Below are 16,639 nucleotides of genomic sequence, written 5' to 3'. Positions count from 1 at the left end.
TTATGAGGGGGGTTGGTCCAAATGTTCGAAACATACCTCGATCCTAGAAGGTGGGCAGAACCGCCTTCCAGCCTCGGTTATGCAGGACTCCTCCAACGTGGCCACGATGATATTCGAGGCCGCGCGCAAGGGTTGTTCGGACATCATCGCCGTCAATGCCAGAGATCTACCTGCTAAAAAAACACCCTCTTTAGCGGTGAATTACCGGCCGAATCGCCCTGATTGAAACGCAACATCGGCACGGCCTTCACCCTATCTCTCATTCATGCACAATTTTCACGCATTCCAGCACTTTCCCACTACGACTGAATTCTTCTCTTTCTCTGTTCCATCTCACCAATTCTCATTCTGCCTAATCTTCTTGCTTGCTCCTGGTCACCCTGCCTCCCTTCGGGTTGCCTTTCTTCTTGTTCCTTTCTCTCTAGTGTTCTCCTCACATATCTCTGAACTGCTCTCCACCGATCTGACGACCTAAGCATCTCCTCCACCAGTTCCGTGACTGATTGCACTCTACTTTCTAGCTCTCTCTTGACCAGGCTCCTCTCACCTATCCATCTCTCGCATACCAATAGAGTGTGTGAGACAGTGTCCGATATTTCACAATACAGGCATTTGCCGTTTTCTGCCTTTTCAAATCTGTAAAGGTATGCCCTGAGCGACCATGTCCTGTGAGCATCTTCGTCAGGAAGTATTCCAAACGCCGTTTCCGCAATACATCCATCTTCTCAGATTAGGAATCAACGACTTCGTCCACTGTGTCACCCTTCTCATCTCGTCCATTCTTCTTGCCACACCATTATGGACCTCTCTCTTTCTTCTTTTTTTTAAACGTTCTGTTGCTGTCTGCATTTCTTCCTCTTTCCTTCACTAGCACGAGCATCGGAATACACTCGGTGATAACACCCAACGCCTCGGCAGAGACTGTTCTGTATGCACACGCCACCCTCAATAGACTCTTCCTATCTGCTCGGGTGAGCTGCTTTCTGTACACCTTTGTTAAAACTGCAGTACTCCAGACAGGCGCAGCGTAGAGGACGATCGATTGCACAACAGAATGAAGGGCACTCCGATGTTGAGCATGATCCCCCTCAACGAGTTCAATAGGCTGGTTACTCCCAATTCATTGTAACTGACCTAGTGAGTACTTGAATCAAGTCGCACTCCTGTCAGAATTTTTTAAATGTGCAAAAACCAATTTTCTCTATGGCTTTGAGTCGGAATGCGGGTGAATTGAGACTGTATCAGTATTACGATGATAGATATAGTATCATGGTTTGGTCAACGCTCATTTTTGACTCCCTACTGGAATCTGTTTTATATATGAACAAAATAATATAATAATAATCCAAAATAATAATACCACATTGTTTTCTGCTGTTAAATATTTTAACCGTAATATACCAGGAAATCATGTCATGCTTTATACAGTAAGAAGACAGTAAGGACAGGTTACTGGTGGTGGACCATTGTTCTAATCCGCTAAATATGTTTATTTTATAATTTCGTGTTACCTTCGAGTATAAGGAATATGATATCTATGGAAACACTCTTAACCAACAATAGTGATCTCCTAGAGCTTTTGTAGAATGAGGTAATTAAAACAGATTTCACGCTTCTTTGTTTATATGGCACTTATTAGAGGCTTACGGGCTTTCTAAATAAACAGAATATCAAATTTCCGCAGTAGAAGGCTGTATTAAATACAAATGAAACTAGTTAGTCTTAATTCTCGCTTTATTTTATCAGATATAAAAGTAAACTTTATTTTATAGATTTCCTCCCTTCCGTGTAAATACATTTTTCTTCAAGATTTGAAACTATTTTTTCTTGAGTTATTTTTAAAACCATGTAGGACGGTAACCATCAGCGTACAAACACTTTCGATCCTTCTTTGTTATTGAAAAATGCATAAGCACATCTTTTATGAAAGTATTCCCTGAAAATTATATTTCAAATATGTACTTCAATTTCCAAAAAAAAATGAGAGGTTGGGAAATGCAATATTTGGCATGATCACTCCGTATGTTAAGGTGTACATTTCAGCATTTACCACCCTATTTTAAACTGTTTATGGCAATTACTTGATGGAAATTCATGCTGAATAATATTTTTTTTATCGGAGCCTATCGGTTACTGAATGTTGGCAATCTTGGTTAGTTTTTTAGCCAGGATATTCTTCTTTTCTCGACGTCCCTCTTGAATTTTTCTTGAACTTCTTGTAAAATGCATTTCAGTAATTTCTTTTTGGTTTTATTTCTCATTCTTCTTCTTGTTGTACTTGTCCGTTCACATGTAAAATGCATTTCAGTAATTTGTTTTTGAAATTTTATTTAAAAAATCCTACATCAGAGAACGTTTTCGGACTAACAAATGCATCATCCGTGCAGTTACCAGGTGTACATGAGTGAATCCACTAAATATAAGGGAACGAAACCTTTAAATGATACTAAATTTGTTATTTGGTACATATTTGCTGATAAATTCGTATGATGTTACAAGTTTTAAATAGATTTACTGCGTGGCAATGCAAGACTCCCAATTGGTAGCAACTGAGTATATTCTCATGTAGTGTAATTATTTTTTTTTTATAAATGTCTTTCGTTTCTATAATTTCCTCTTATTCTTAATATACAGTTTCTATCATAAATCGGTTGTCTGCCCACAACTAGACTTTTTATTTTTTTTATCACATAACTCCTTCCCAACATTTTGCTTTCTCCCTCCATAATAAAATAATAAAAAGTCGTCCAATTCTGGTGAAATTTGTCCTGTTTTGTTTCTTGTAAAATATTGCCAATTTTATATTTCCTGCGTTTGTTAACGAAGTGTTTTAATTTACCTTCTTCAAAAGCTTTCTCATATATTCCATGATTCAATTAATGTATTATGATTTATATTCTTATAGTTCCATGACCCTTATCGATCGATGAATATCATGTTGGCTACCATATTCGCTATAATTTGTTTTATTGACAGGAGCTATAAATAATGATGTATAACTCTAAATAAAGCAGCTCTAGATAACGGCTTTAATAAATAATTTCTATAGAGAAGTTAAAATCAGCTCGGTTGTCCCACCTTATTTTTTCTGCTATAGGTCTTATACGAAGATTTGAGACAAATATGTACGAATATTGCCTATATTTGCTAAAACCTTGTGTTAACCTTCTACAAATAAACAATTAAATAATACAGGCATACAAACGTATTTTTTGCGGGTAAATTCATTCATTGCAAAACATGTTCTGTCTATTAAAAGGGGTTATTTTGGCCATTGCAAAGCTTTCAGTATTGCAGTATTGTTTTTCGACATTTTTACATTAATTCATATCATTTGCAGTTGTGTAACGGTGCTTTATTTCAATTGTAGATTGTAACAGACGAGAGTAGCTCCGAATCGTCGAGCGAGATTCAAAATTCTGCAACGGAAATTTCCACAGACTCTGAATTCGCCCAAGATGATCCCACCCCTACTAGAGAAATTCCGTCGATAGTTTTGAACGATATGTACGTTAATAAAGCTAAAAGATCTGGCTACAACCCCCGCAGGAAAATCCAGGTGACGAGTCGTTATCTACAAAGTCCTCTCGATGGCAAAACCGGCAAACCAAATATCGATTTGAAATTAACACCTCTAGTACCTTCTGCACCTCCGGTTAAAAAACCAGCACCAATTGTTTTAACACACCCTCAGGGTTACAGTTTGAATCGCACACAAAGCACTGGGGGTATAGCTGCAAAAGTGTCGCTTGAACTTAAAAAGAAATATCTTTTAGGTGAAGCCAGTCCTGGTAATATTCAGAAATCTGGCAGCGTGTCCACTCTAGACACGAAATTTAAAAGTTTTCATACTAATATTTCAGATTGTCAAAAGTTGCTGAAACCGTCTCCAGAAATCAGTGCAAGTATGCAGACCTTCTGCAAAAAATTAAACGAATTGAAATCTCCAGTTTTATCGCCACAACCGTCTATCATATTCACTAAAGAGGTGGAACAGAAAGAAGATGGACACGAGGAAAACGGAGTTACTGTAGACGAAAAGGATATACAAATAGAAACCGCAGTTTTTGAAAACGAATCAGAAGGCCGCCCAAGGAGTCCCTTACACGAAACATCTATCATTGTCCCTCAAATAGATTGGAGTAAACAAAATGACAGCTTAACTTCGGATAGCTTAGCTTCTTCGGACAACGAAAATGAACAAAAGGCAGAACGTTTTGAAAATATACCAAAAGTACAAATCCATGCGACTAACGATGGCGAGGAAATCAAAGACGAATTTGTTCCAGACTCCCTTCTCTGTATCAATGATGAGATAAAAACTGATATCGAAAGTCCGTCCATTGAGCCCTTAAAATCTATCTCCAGCGAGAAGAAAATTCTTAATCAACCGAAAGTTTTACCCAATTTAGAGACCGTCTTTCCTGAAATCCATAATGCCTTGCACATTAAACATAAAATACATAAAGAGAGGGAAAGGGAAGTTCCAGAAACGATTGTCATCTCCAGTGGTCTCAGTTCGCCTGAATCCTTGGCTGAACAAGCCACTACAGCATTGACCGAAACAGAATTGTCAGATTGGGCCCGCGACGAGGCGATGCTGGACGATTTTGAAGACGGAGAATTCGAAATTCATATTAAGTATCCGGACAAAGACAGGAAACCTGCGAAGATGGCGGATTTACTAGAATTCGACGACTCAACTTCTAGCTACATAGCCAAATCTAGAAAAGATAATGTGATAACAGAAACTGTAAATAGTGTTTTAAATGTTAATTTAGATAATATAGAGTTTATGGATACGGGAACCGAAACTAGCAGTGATGACGGAGTCATCAATAGCCAAGATGGGTATATTTTACTTAAAGATGAGGACGATTTTGCAGAAGATAGCTTAAATCCAAATATTAATGATATTGTGGAGACCACGAATATTAACGTATTGCAATATCCTAAGGAGGAATCTGTAAAAAAAGAGTTGAACTTGAGTTCCGAGTTAAAACAGTCAGATTTAGAAGCGTCGAAGCACGTTCAAGACCACGAAGAAGACGTTAGTACGTTAATAATAGAATCTGGAACAACAACAGAGGAAAATACATTAACCGATTCAACTGTGAAACATGTTAGTGATATTACCGTAGATAAGACATTAGTTAATGAAACAAATACTGTAGATAAAAACGACAACTGTGATTTGAAAAATGATGTAGTAGAGGAATCAAAACAAAACAAAATGATAGATCTAGAATTTCAAGAACATTGTCAAAGATTACAAAACAAAATAGAATTTTCCAATGTTAAAGACTCTATAGACATACGCAAATCGAGAAAAAAGAGTAAACAAGATGTTCTGCAGAAACCGGATCTCATTACCGAAGAAACTGCAAATACAGTCACTCCACCTAAAAATATTTCCTTAAAACTAACCCCTCATATTCCCCACACGCCTGATATATTATACAACAAAGACGTCATCAAAAAAGAGAGAGACATCAATCAGAAACTCATACAGGAAATGGTTATGAACAAAATGAAAGCAGAGAACAAATCTTTAGAGAAACGCAAACGAAATAAAGCAGGTATATCGCCAAAATCTCCATTCGAATTAACTAAATCTGCTACAGTAATAAACGTTCCGCTTTCTCATCCAAGCAATGTTGCTCAAACTACAAATCAACGGCATTCCGGTACTTACACCACTCCAGACGTCCTTTTATCTTCTAAATGTCCATTACAAAATTCAGAAGATGTAAATGTTAAGTTTATACATTCAGAAACAAACACAACACCTGTTAAAACCACACCATCGTACTCCAACAATTACGTTAGTCCAAATCTGGATGACACTCCAAAAGCACCTCCACGGTACCACAGGTCGGCCGAAGAAATGAACAGGAAACTAGAAAAACTTAAACAAACCGTACGGTTAAGACACAAAGAAAATGAACAATTAGTTCATATTAAAGAAAAGACTGATTCTGCTAGTCAAAAAAGAGAACAAACCTTTAGGAGATGTGTCAGTGGAAATTACGAGGCTGCATGTCCTACGTTCAGTAGTTTAGAACAGAGCTCTTTATCCTCAAGAGCCAAATCGATACCCAACTTCTCTCAACAAATAACAACAACCCAGACGATCAGTTTGGATCCGGAGAGAATAAAGGTATACAAATCCGATCCAAACATATTAGAAACGAACGAGGGCAAAAACAAGAAAAAGTGTAAAGACCGAGAACGAAGAAAAAGTATTACGAAACTTATTACGGATTTCTTCACGAAAAAAAGTCCATCCGCCAGCGGTTCCAAAGGATTGTTCTCCAAATTATCGCCGAAATCTAAGGAGATCTCAAAGGTAATTTTGCACCTACTATTAGTCATGTCAAAACCCATACATTTGTCATTTCTTTGCTTTACTAATTCATTTTCTACTTTGCAGTCATGTTCGATTCTGGACTTTAAAAAAGTAAGATTTCTGTTTGGGTTGTTTGTGTCGTTCTGCATGTGCTTTTGTTGCATGGTTGTGTAGCACTTTTTGATTACGTAGGTTTTGATATTTCTTTTATATTTTTATTTATTTTATTTATTTATATTTATTTACTGTTTTTTGCAGTTTGCTACATTTAGATTTAAATCGTTATAAAATAAGCACACAATAATGCTATCTCCTCCCTCTAAATTTCGAATCGCGGCGAATTCAACTCTTTATTTGGAATCAGCGCCCTCACTGCAAGCAGACGAAACTGCTGCTAGCAGCGCGCAAGGTTACGAATTAAACTACAGAGTTCTATTAAATAACCTAGAAGTCGAATTCCATATGACGGATTGAAACCGGCTAGAGGGTGTTATTTTTCGGCGGAAAAAAATAAGGGGACAAGAATTTGAATATTAAACTTATGAAACTGAACTTATGTAAGCTTTATTTATGATTTTTATCATAAAATAATGAAGTTTGGTACTTGCTTTATCAAATTGAACTTGTAAGCAAGCAAAACGATTGTTTTATGCCAAAACAATTACAAAAAAGATACTTATCCCGCGGGTTTAGTATTACACTTACATTATATGCCTTTTAGTAACTTTTTTTCTTCATTTTCTCCCTCGAATGAAAAGTTTATTTAATTACTGCGTATATACTTTGTGCATAATTATATTAACAAACAATGACTAGTACATCCATCCACCTATTCTTTCATTTTTCACCCACAATGAGACCTGAATTCAAAACCAGCAATGACAAAAACTTTTTCATTGGACAGACAGACTACGGCAGCTCTGTTTCATTTTTCTAACCATTCATCAAGCAACTTTTCAAGTTTATTTTACAACATAATTTAGTAAATAAATTAAAAACAAAAGAGTTCTTGAGTTGAATTTGGATATTTATTATTAGTAGATATTATACAGCGTGTTTCAAAAAAGGTAACACCGTCTCTAGGATTGGTAGAAAACTGAAAAATAATTGAGGTTTGTTTAGTAAAAAAGTAATTTTGTAACACCATATATGTAACACCATGGTTAACTGTATATTCTGTCGAACTGTTGTTTGATCTATTCAACCGATGATATCAGAATATTATATAATAGGTACTGATATATCTTTGTAAAACATTAATGTTAAAATCGTCCAATTTTGTTTTTGGGAGTCATTTTCTTTTTCTCAGGCGTAGAAAATTCTTGTTTGCCATTTTCAGTAATTATTTATTTGGTTATTTTTTAACAGTTTGTAATATTATCCGAGTTTCACGAACTGCACGTTCTTGAATTTTTTTTTACTTCGATAAGTTGTTCCTTATTCTCTGCTTCAAGCTGCATAAATTGAAATCACATTAGCAATATCTTCCCGGTATCTATTTTCAATATATACTCTGAGGAGATTTTTAATGAAGCCCTCACAAACCTAGACATGGGAATCCGAGGGAACGGTGAATACATCAATAATATCCGCTACGCTGATGACACTGTGTTACTAGCAACCAGCCTAAACGATCTGCAGGCCTTACTAGACCGAGTGCGAACTGTGAGCGTAACATACGGACTGAACCTTAATATTAAGAAAACTAAATTCATGGTTGTCAGCCGTACAAATTTAGATCCCGGGGCACTAATGGCAGGTAGCGAAGAGATCCAGAGAGTCGACAGATTCACTTACCTCGGAACTACCCTCAACGTACAATGGGACTACGCTCAAGAGATTAGATCCAGAATTGAAATGGCACGGTCTACTTTTATTAAGTTGAGATCCTTGCTGTGCTGCAGTGATCTCAGTTTGGGAACCAAGATGCGGATAGTGAGGTGCTACGTTCTTCCAGTGTTACTATATGGAGTTGAAGCCTGGACACTGACGCAAGCCACTGAAAAACGAATCGAAGCCTTCGTGATGTGGATATACAGAAGGATACTAAAAATATCTTATGTGGACCATGTCACCAACGTTGAGGTCCTACAGCGCATGACAAAAGAAAAAGAAGTGCTTAATTTAATTAAACAACGTAAGCTTGAGTACCTCGGCCACATGATGCGGAACGAAGAAAAATATCGAATTCTTCAACTTGTTATGCAGGGTAAAGTATTTGGCAGAAGAGGACCGGGACGCCGTCGTATCTCGTGGTTGAAAAATCTCCGACAATGGTTTGGGATGACCTCAGCGGAGCTGTTTCGCAGAGCAGTCAACAAAACCATGATAGCCTTGATGATCGCCAACATCCGGACCGGATAAGGCACTGAAGAAGAAGAAGAATATCTTCCCTCGTTTTATTTAGTTTCTTATTAGAAAGTTTAGAGAGAAATTCCATATTATAATTCACACTATATTAACATTAACAACAATAGTAACAAAATCACAAACAGCGCTCTGGAAAGTTTCAACCATCTCGCTCTGTTGCTCAGTGTTGAGTGGAATCTAATAATCTTTGCTCGCCCCTATATACGGCGCATTTTTGGATCTAGGAATTCAGAAGAAACTCAGGAAAACAGATATAATGCTCGATCTGTATTTATAGTATATAATATTACGAAATATTTTTATTTGTAGATACGCTTGCACTGTTTTATTTTTAGAAATTTATTTGTCATAAGGAATATATATGTTCATAACAATAACTAAATTGTTTTTTTGGGAATATTTAATTTATTGTGTTTGAGCATCTACCACTAATCTTTGTTGAAATCTCCGAAACCGATTTTCTTATCCATTTCTTCTTAGGTTTATATTTATTATTAGATCTGATGATAAATAGTGAATTATCCGAATTTTTCTATTATTTATTTTCTATATGTAAGATTATTGCCAAAATATACGTACTCCGTTTTAGGAGAATTTTGTGTATTGCCATCATTTTTCAATTCATTATCACTATTCAGTCTGATAATATTCTTCATTATATCACTGTAATTAACCTATTAAATTCAACACCCATAACAAATTTTTTAGCTACTTTTACTACAATTACAATTACCTAATATATTATTATGATTTAAAATTAATTTTGACACACTAAATAATAGTTTACTTAATTTTTAAGGTGCATTTGGCTCGTGAAGCAGCTCAAAGGAAATGTTTATCAGAAAGTTTCATCAACAGAAACGCATCACCACCACCAGTGCCACCTTTGCCAGTGAATTATACACGAAAGACAGGTACGTGGAATATTTAGAAGGCCGTGGAATTGCTTATTCAAGTTGTATTTATAATCTTCTTTATATTCTTTTATGTAAATGAAAAAAGTGTTTTTCTATTGAGGCATTATTTTTAATCTTACGAAAATAACAAGTCTAAGCAGAATATTAGCAACAATAACTATGAGAATTTAGTTTCTGTAAACCAGGGGCAGTTTTGACAGTATACATCTTTTTAGGAAATATTTACAATATTTAATTACATGTTCTCTTTTAGATGAAAGTTCTGATGGCGAAGAAAAACAAGGGAAACACGACAGCTCATGTGACACCTTAGATCTCACAGGAATGTCAACTGGAAGCATGGCTGGACGACGATCAAGTAAATCTCGAAGAGTTAGTCGACAAGCCCAGCTCAAAAGGTAAACTATTAAAACTATCAAGTTACAGCAAACGCCAATTGTGGTGCAGTTCTTCGCGCAAATTTTAAAAGGGCTCATTTCAGGGACTTTGATTAAGTATTATGTAATAATAAAACAGTGGCAGCTGAAAGTTTGTCTGAATAATAGCACTAAGGCTTGTGTGTCTTCAGTGGCGTATCTTTGAGCATTGGTAGTAACCAATACCTCAAAGATACGCCACTGAATGAATACCAAGAGAATAGCACATTTCACGCACCTCACGAGAATTAACGTTTGCTGTAACTCAATATTTAGCCAAAGATTATTTCCAAGTAATATACATAAATTTTTGTAGACATCGTATGGCTCAAGAATTACAACGAAAGTTAGAAGAGACTGAAGTAAAGATGAAAGAGCTGGAAGATAGAGGCGTATTAGTAGAAAAATCGTTAAGAGGAGAGGCCAGTTTCGATCCCTCTAAAGACGAAGCGGATTTATTACAAGAATGGTTTGATTTGATGAGAGATCGTACGGAACTGCGGCGATACGAAAGGGAACTCACTGTGAGGGCACAAGAGCTAGAATTGGAAGATCGACACGCGAGGCTGCAACATGAACTTAGAGAAAGAATAGAAAATGGTGAGTATTCATTATGTTATATTTATTCTTAGAAAACTGAACTTTGAAACAAAATTCATCTTTATTTTACGAGTACGAATATGTGGATTTTAGTGTTTTTATTGATCCATTCGTAATATTTTTTGCTCCAATTGCTAAAGCCAAAAAATGTAGGCTTCACCTTGGGCAGGAAAAGTAAAAATAAAAGCATTGTATGTAACAAGAGACACGCATGGGACTGCGTTTATTACTCCACGTAGTGTGTGGTCTCGCGATCTGTCATTGCAGTCGTTTGTTTTTTATTTTTTCATACCTTTTTAAGATCCACCGCTCCGTCCTTAACCCACGATAAGAAAGCTATGCTTCCAAAATTTGATGCTTTTTCTTATTGTCTGTAATTTTGGTGTCAACTGTAACAAGTATATGCTTTAGAGTAGTAATAGGTCCAGTCATCGGACTAGAATTGACTAAACTAAAGATTAGCATTTTCCGAAATGAGATAACTTGCTGTTTTGGTGAGTTGAAGGAATTATATATTATTAAACTATTGAGACTTCAATTGCAGCTTTATGTTGAGAAATAGCTTGTGAGTTGATCTGAGACGTCAACACCATCTTTTCCTTTGTCGTAGTCTATAATTGCTTCAGGTTTAATTTTAGCTACACCTACTTTCTTATGTTTACCTGTCTTTTTCATGTCGATTCTATGTCTGGCCATCAAGAAGAGGACATCACGCTCATCGTGTCATTTGCCTATTACAATGCCATCATGATGTTCCTTTCAAATTATCTCTCCTTTTTTTAATTTTGCGGAAAGTAAATCTTCTGGAATACATTTTCTGCTTTTACGTAGTGTCCCTAATAAGTGACTATTAGCATCTAATAATTGTTTAGCTAAAGGAAATACGTGTAGTAATTATCGGTTATTACAACTCTTCCTTTTTGTAGTAATCTTTTGTTAAATATAGTACAATTTTTCCCGATAAATCCTGCCCATTATATTTTGCCGGTATACATAATCATTTTTAGAGTATAACCTGCAGGATTACATAATTTTAACAGTTTCAAGCCATAGCGGTGACGCTTTTAAGGTATATATTGTTTGAAAATCAGTCTTCCTCGAAAGGGAATCATACTTTCATCAACAACTAGTATTGAGCCAGGATTACATTGTTGGGCAAAACGTAATTGTGTCATTTCAAATAATTTTCTAATTTTATGGCAACGATCGTTTGGTAAAGCAGCCGTGTTATCAGCTAAATGTAAGAATCTCAATACAATACATCTCATATACATAACAAAACCCAAAAATTTTAAAATTTCTTCTTTATTGGTAGGTTTCCACGCATTTTTTACTTGCGCAGCATTTCTGTTAGTCTCCTCTACAATAAGTTGTAAAATTTCATCATCGATCAATTTTCTGTATACATGAAAAGAAGTTAGTTCGACTCTATTTTGAGGATAACTATCATTATAGACATATGATTCATTACCAGGAAACTGTATATCGAGGCGTAAATGAGTATAGTTAACTTCGTACCATTCATCGTCATTATTAGATTCGACCGATTGTTGTGCATTTTCATCCAATAAGCTTGAATCACTATTACATTCATCTTCTTTATCAGATTCTTCTTCCTCACTCGGGTTATATTCTGAACCGGATAACAAAAATTCATCAGAATCCTCCTCCTCTATCAATTGGAGCAACTATACCTGTGTCAACTTTTTATTTTTATTTGGCACACGCTGCGTTTTACTTGTACTAGGTAAATAATCCAAGTTCTGAAAGACAAATTCCAATTAAGAAAAGTAACTTTATTAGCGCCATTTTTTATTAATTAAATGTAAGCAAAAACATTTGAGGTTATGTAAAATAAATACTGTAATATTTTGTTTATCCTTACAAATAATCCAGCAACAAGATTTTAAAACGAATAATCTACATAATATACTTACTTCATATCATTATTTCAAATTCACCAAAAAAACTGCTAATTCCGTAGAAAACTTGATAATGACTGCCACGTCATCGTTTCTACAACGCCTTATTCTCAACTGTCGTTACAAGCTATTTACGACATTATCCCGCCTAACAAAAGTTACATAAGCAAGCTATGGGCTCCTAGTGTGCCACAGTAAAACTATTTGAGCGTCCTCACAGTACCTACCGTTATCCTAATGGTACAATTATTATAATCTGTTAGTTAGGATCGCCGGTGATCCTTGTGGTAGCCAATGTGTTAAAAACTTTGTGTTTAAATTGGACTAAAAATTTAATATAATATGTTTGTATGAGTACGTTTGATTTTGACGTTTTACAATAGCTTACAGTTTCTAAATATGTTCACCATTGAATAACCGTAGCATAAATATAATTTGAACAATAAATAAATCTTTTGTGTAATTTTATAAAGACGAATAGAGACTTTATTTAATTAATTTTTTTTTTATTTCAGATAAGCCAAAAACTAAAGAGGACGTCGAGACCGAAGAAAGTATCATTAACGAAATGATAGAAATAGTTGAAAAACGAGATTCTCTTATATCAGAGGTCGAAGAAGACAGATTAAGGTTCTCTTCAAATATTAACCCATCAGACATAGTAGATGCAAAGCAACTTATTACTACAGCATGCTTTATTTTAGTTCTATCTTATTTATTTTGGGTCGTTATTTTATTCTCAGTAGACTTTTAGTATAACCAATTTACTTTCTAGTAAGAGGTAAGCCATTTATAAATTATGGAGAATTTAGGAGGAAGCGTTTACGTGATTTTCATAGAACTATTTCTGAAGCTGTACTGTATTGAAAAATTTCTTTTTCAGAGAATACAAAATGTGTCACATATTGGTCGAGACTTTGTATTCTTATTATTTAAAAATAATAGAGATATATATAAATATATATATATATATATATATATATATATATATATATATATATATATATATATATATATATATATATATATATCGAATTATCGACCGATGTCGCACTAAAAACTCACCCTGTATATTATATCAATATTTTCAGCGTATTCTACCGATTATGGTGCAGCCTCCCTTACATAGTCGTTTTTCATTTCTGCCCATGATTGTGCCTTGATATCTTGCCTAATATTCGCTTTTTTGTGTCATGTTGTACCGGTTTGTTTCCTTACGTCATAGTCCCATCTTAAATTTGGACGCCTTGTTGGTCTCTTGACGCCTCTTGGATACCACAGCGTAATTCTAGTGGACCATCTATTGTCAGTTCTTCCCGCTAAATTTCTCGTTCACTGCCATTTTAAAGATTTCTGCCAGTAATTCTGTGACCTTTGGGTGAATTTGGAGTGGAGTGGCATTCCCAATTTGAATATAACTGCATTTCTACCAAAAGATGCCCAAGCCAGTTTTATTCTTCTGTTGATTTCTGGGAGTAAGGACCCAGATTTATGTATTAATAATTGTCTCAGGTATACATACTCGTCTACTGTCTCAAATGCAGTGTTGTTTATTATTACATCTTGGACTATCTCTTTGTACACGGTTTTTGTTTTTAGGCCAACTGCATCGCTAGCTGCATTTAGGCAGCATAAAAATAAAAAACGAGCTCCTTTCATACGCATACAAACCATACAAGAAGCTTCTAGCTATGTACCTGGAATGTATCAATGACTAACCGAAGATTCGAGAGGTATACACATGTTCTAGTTGGCGTACAGATCCGGTTTACAATAATGTCATTTTTTTTTTGAAAAATTAATATAAACATCACACAGTACAGTTTTTGAAATATACAAAATTTTACTAAAGGCATAATTATGGGACTGTTTTAATTTTTTAGTGATGTCTTTACTGTGTTGGCCATAAGTTGCTTGCCTCTTATATATGTAATATTTGTTGGAAGGTAAAGGTAGTAGACTTATTATTTGCAAATGCCTATGCTTAATTTGAACAAAGCTTCAAAATGTTTTAGCTTTCAGTTGCCAGCTTTTATTTTGATTAAGTAATAACCTATGATTTAGAAATAACCTACCTACAGTCCATCTAATTTACATACCGTTGCACGTCATCGGCGTCATAGCCCGTGACGTCACATGATACTAACACGAAATATTTAGGCGGTAGGTGTGTTCTTTTTTAGAATCACTTTGCCGAGTACACTGGCATTACAGCCACTAGACATATTTTATTATATACGCGTAGAAATAATATTTAAAGATTTCTATTAATGTCGACTTGAAGAAATACACAATAATATGTTTCATTTAATTTGTATAAATGCATTATAAAGCGTTTTTATGAAGAACATTTGTTCGGAACACACTGTAACTGTAATCGAACGAAGGTGAAATTTGGGCATAAATTGGTAACACTTATTTGACAGTTGCGGTGTTGACACTTTAGTTTTGTTTTTCTTATTTACTATTAATTAAACTATGTTGTTTTTTAAACAAGCTTCTTAAGTTGTTTTTAACAAGATTATTTTTTAACTCTTGTTTTGTTTCTATTTATTTACATTAAATATTAATTTGTTTTGTTGTATAATCCACTTTTGCAATAATTATGTGACCTATTTGATTTAAAATGGATTCAGGAATTTTTTATACTTTGGCAACTATGTCAACTTCGATCTCTGACGTAGATAATGACGTGCAACGGTTTGTAAATTAGATGGACTGTTTTTGGCTATGACTTTGACTATAAAAGTTTGATACTAGACTATATTTATAGTTCCTGTTGCTTTGTTACTATTACTAATATACATTTTTCTACGGAGGAACTGATTGATGTCGTTTATATATATATATATATATATATATATATATATATATATATATATATATATATATATATATATATATATATATATATATATATATATATATATATTACAGGATCCAACTTGTAAATACAATACATTTTGGAGACGGCTATCGCCATATTCCCGTTCTCCTCCGCCAATCCTCCCGGTCCAAGGCATGCTCCTCTTCCAAACCTCTCGATTCCATCGCTTTTCTAATTCCTTCATTCCATGAGCGTCGAGGTCTACCTCTTTTTCTTCTTCCAGGTGGCTTCCATCTGTGAAGTTTTTGGGGCCAACGTTCGTCAGGCATTCTCAATAGGTGTCCAAATCATTTTAAACATCTTCTTTCTATTCTGTCAATGACCGTTTCTGTAGCATTCATGTTATTTCTTATAGATTCGTTGGTCTTCCTTTCTAGCCTTGATGTTCTAGCACTTCTCAAATAATCCATCTCAACTGCCAACAATCTTCTCTTCAGGTCAGCATTAATTGTCCATACTTGAGAGCCATAACAAAGAACTGATTCAAACATGGTTTGCCCTGTTCTTTTTTTGTTCCTTTTGGAAATGTTGCGATCCCACCATAAGTAGTTCAGACATCCTACAATTTTAGCCGTTCAGCCTTATCAATGAGTGCACCTAACTATTTAAATTTTTCCACTTGTTTGATTTCCACGTCCTCGTCTATCAACAGTTCAAACCTTGCATCTAAATTGGTAACTAAATATTCTGTTTTCTTCAAGCTAACTTGTAACCCCCATTTTACATAATCTCTGTATAGACGCTTTATCATAAATTCTATATCATAAGAATCTTGAGCTAGGACGACTTGGTCATCCGCAAAGTTCAGGGAGAACAGTACGTAATTTTCTATGGGGATTCCCATTCCCTGGCAGTGGTTTTTCCAATTTTGGAGGGCTGCCTCAATATATAAATTAAACAGTAAGAGTGACATACTGCATCCTTGTCCTAGTCCTTTAGTTACTTTTATTGGCTCTGATAGTCTATTTCCGATTTTTAGGTAAATAGTATTATCCCTGTATACTTCTGTGATTATTCCTAAAAGGTATTGACTAATGCCGAGTTGTTGCAAAGCTTGCCGCAATTTAAGTCTTTGAACTGTATCATACCCCTTTTCTAGGTCGATGAAGGCTAGATATACTTCGGTACCAACCGCTATTCTTTTTTTTATTAATTGTTGAGTATAAACAAGTTATCAG

At 35.0% G+C, this 16,639-nt stretch overlaps 1 protein-coding gene across 9 annotated transcripts in view; it reads left to right on the top strand.

Moving 5' to 3' along the window:
• Mical (Molecule interacting with CasL) overlaps nt 1-16,639 on the top strand; it is a 148,509-nt gene that overhangs the window by 125,207 nt on the left and 6,663 nt on the right. For 7 of the 9 annotated variants that reach the window (XM_072528965.1, XM_072528972.1, XM_072528974.1 and 4 more), the window contains 6 exons: nt 3,371-6,349; nt 6,434-6,460; nt 9,519-9,633; nt 9,890-10,034; nt 10,369-10,652; nt 13,090-13,204. In XM_072528965.1, the coding sequence (XP_072385066.1) occupies nt 3,371-6,349; nt 6,434-6,460; nt 9,519-9,633; nt 9,890-10,034; nt 10,369-10,652; nt 13,090-13,204 (3,665 nt within the window). The remainder of the gene's footprint in view (nt 1-3,370; nt 6,350-6,433; nt 6,461-9,518; nt 9,634-9,889; nt 10,035-10,368; nt 10,653-13,089; nt 13,205-16,639) is intronic. The other 2 variants (XM_072528971.1, XM_072528973.1) reach the window with 2 other exon arrangements.

The sequence above is a fragment of the Diabrotica undecimpunctata genome, chromosome 4 (assembly GCF_040954645.1).
Source record: "Diabrotica undecimpunctata isolate CICGRU chromosome 4, icDiaUnde3, whole genome shotgun sequence".
Taxonomy (NCBI): Eukaryota; Metazoa; Arthropoda; class Insecta; order Coleoptera; family Chrysomelidae; genus Diabrotica; species Diabrotica undecimpunctata.
The sequence above is the reverse complement of the archived record's forward strand: the minus strand, read 5'-3'. Positions and strand labels throughout refer to the sequence as shown.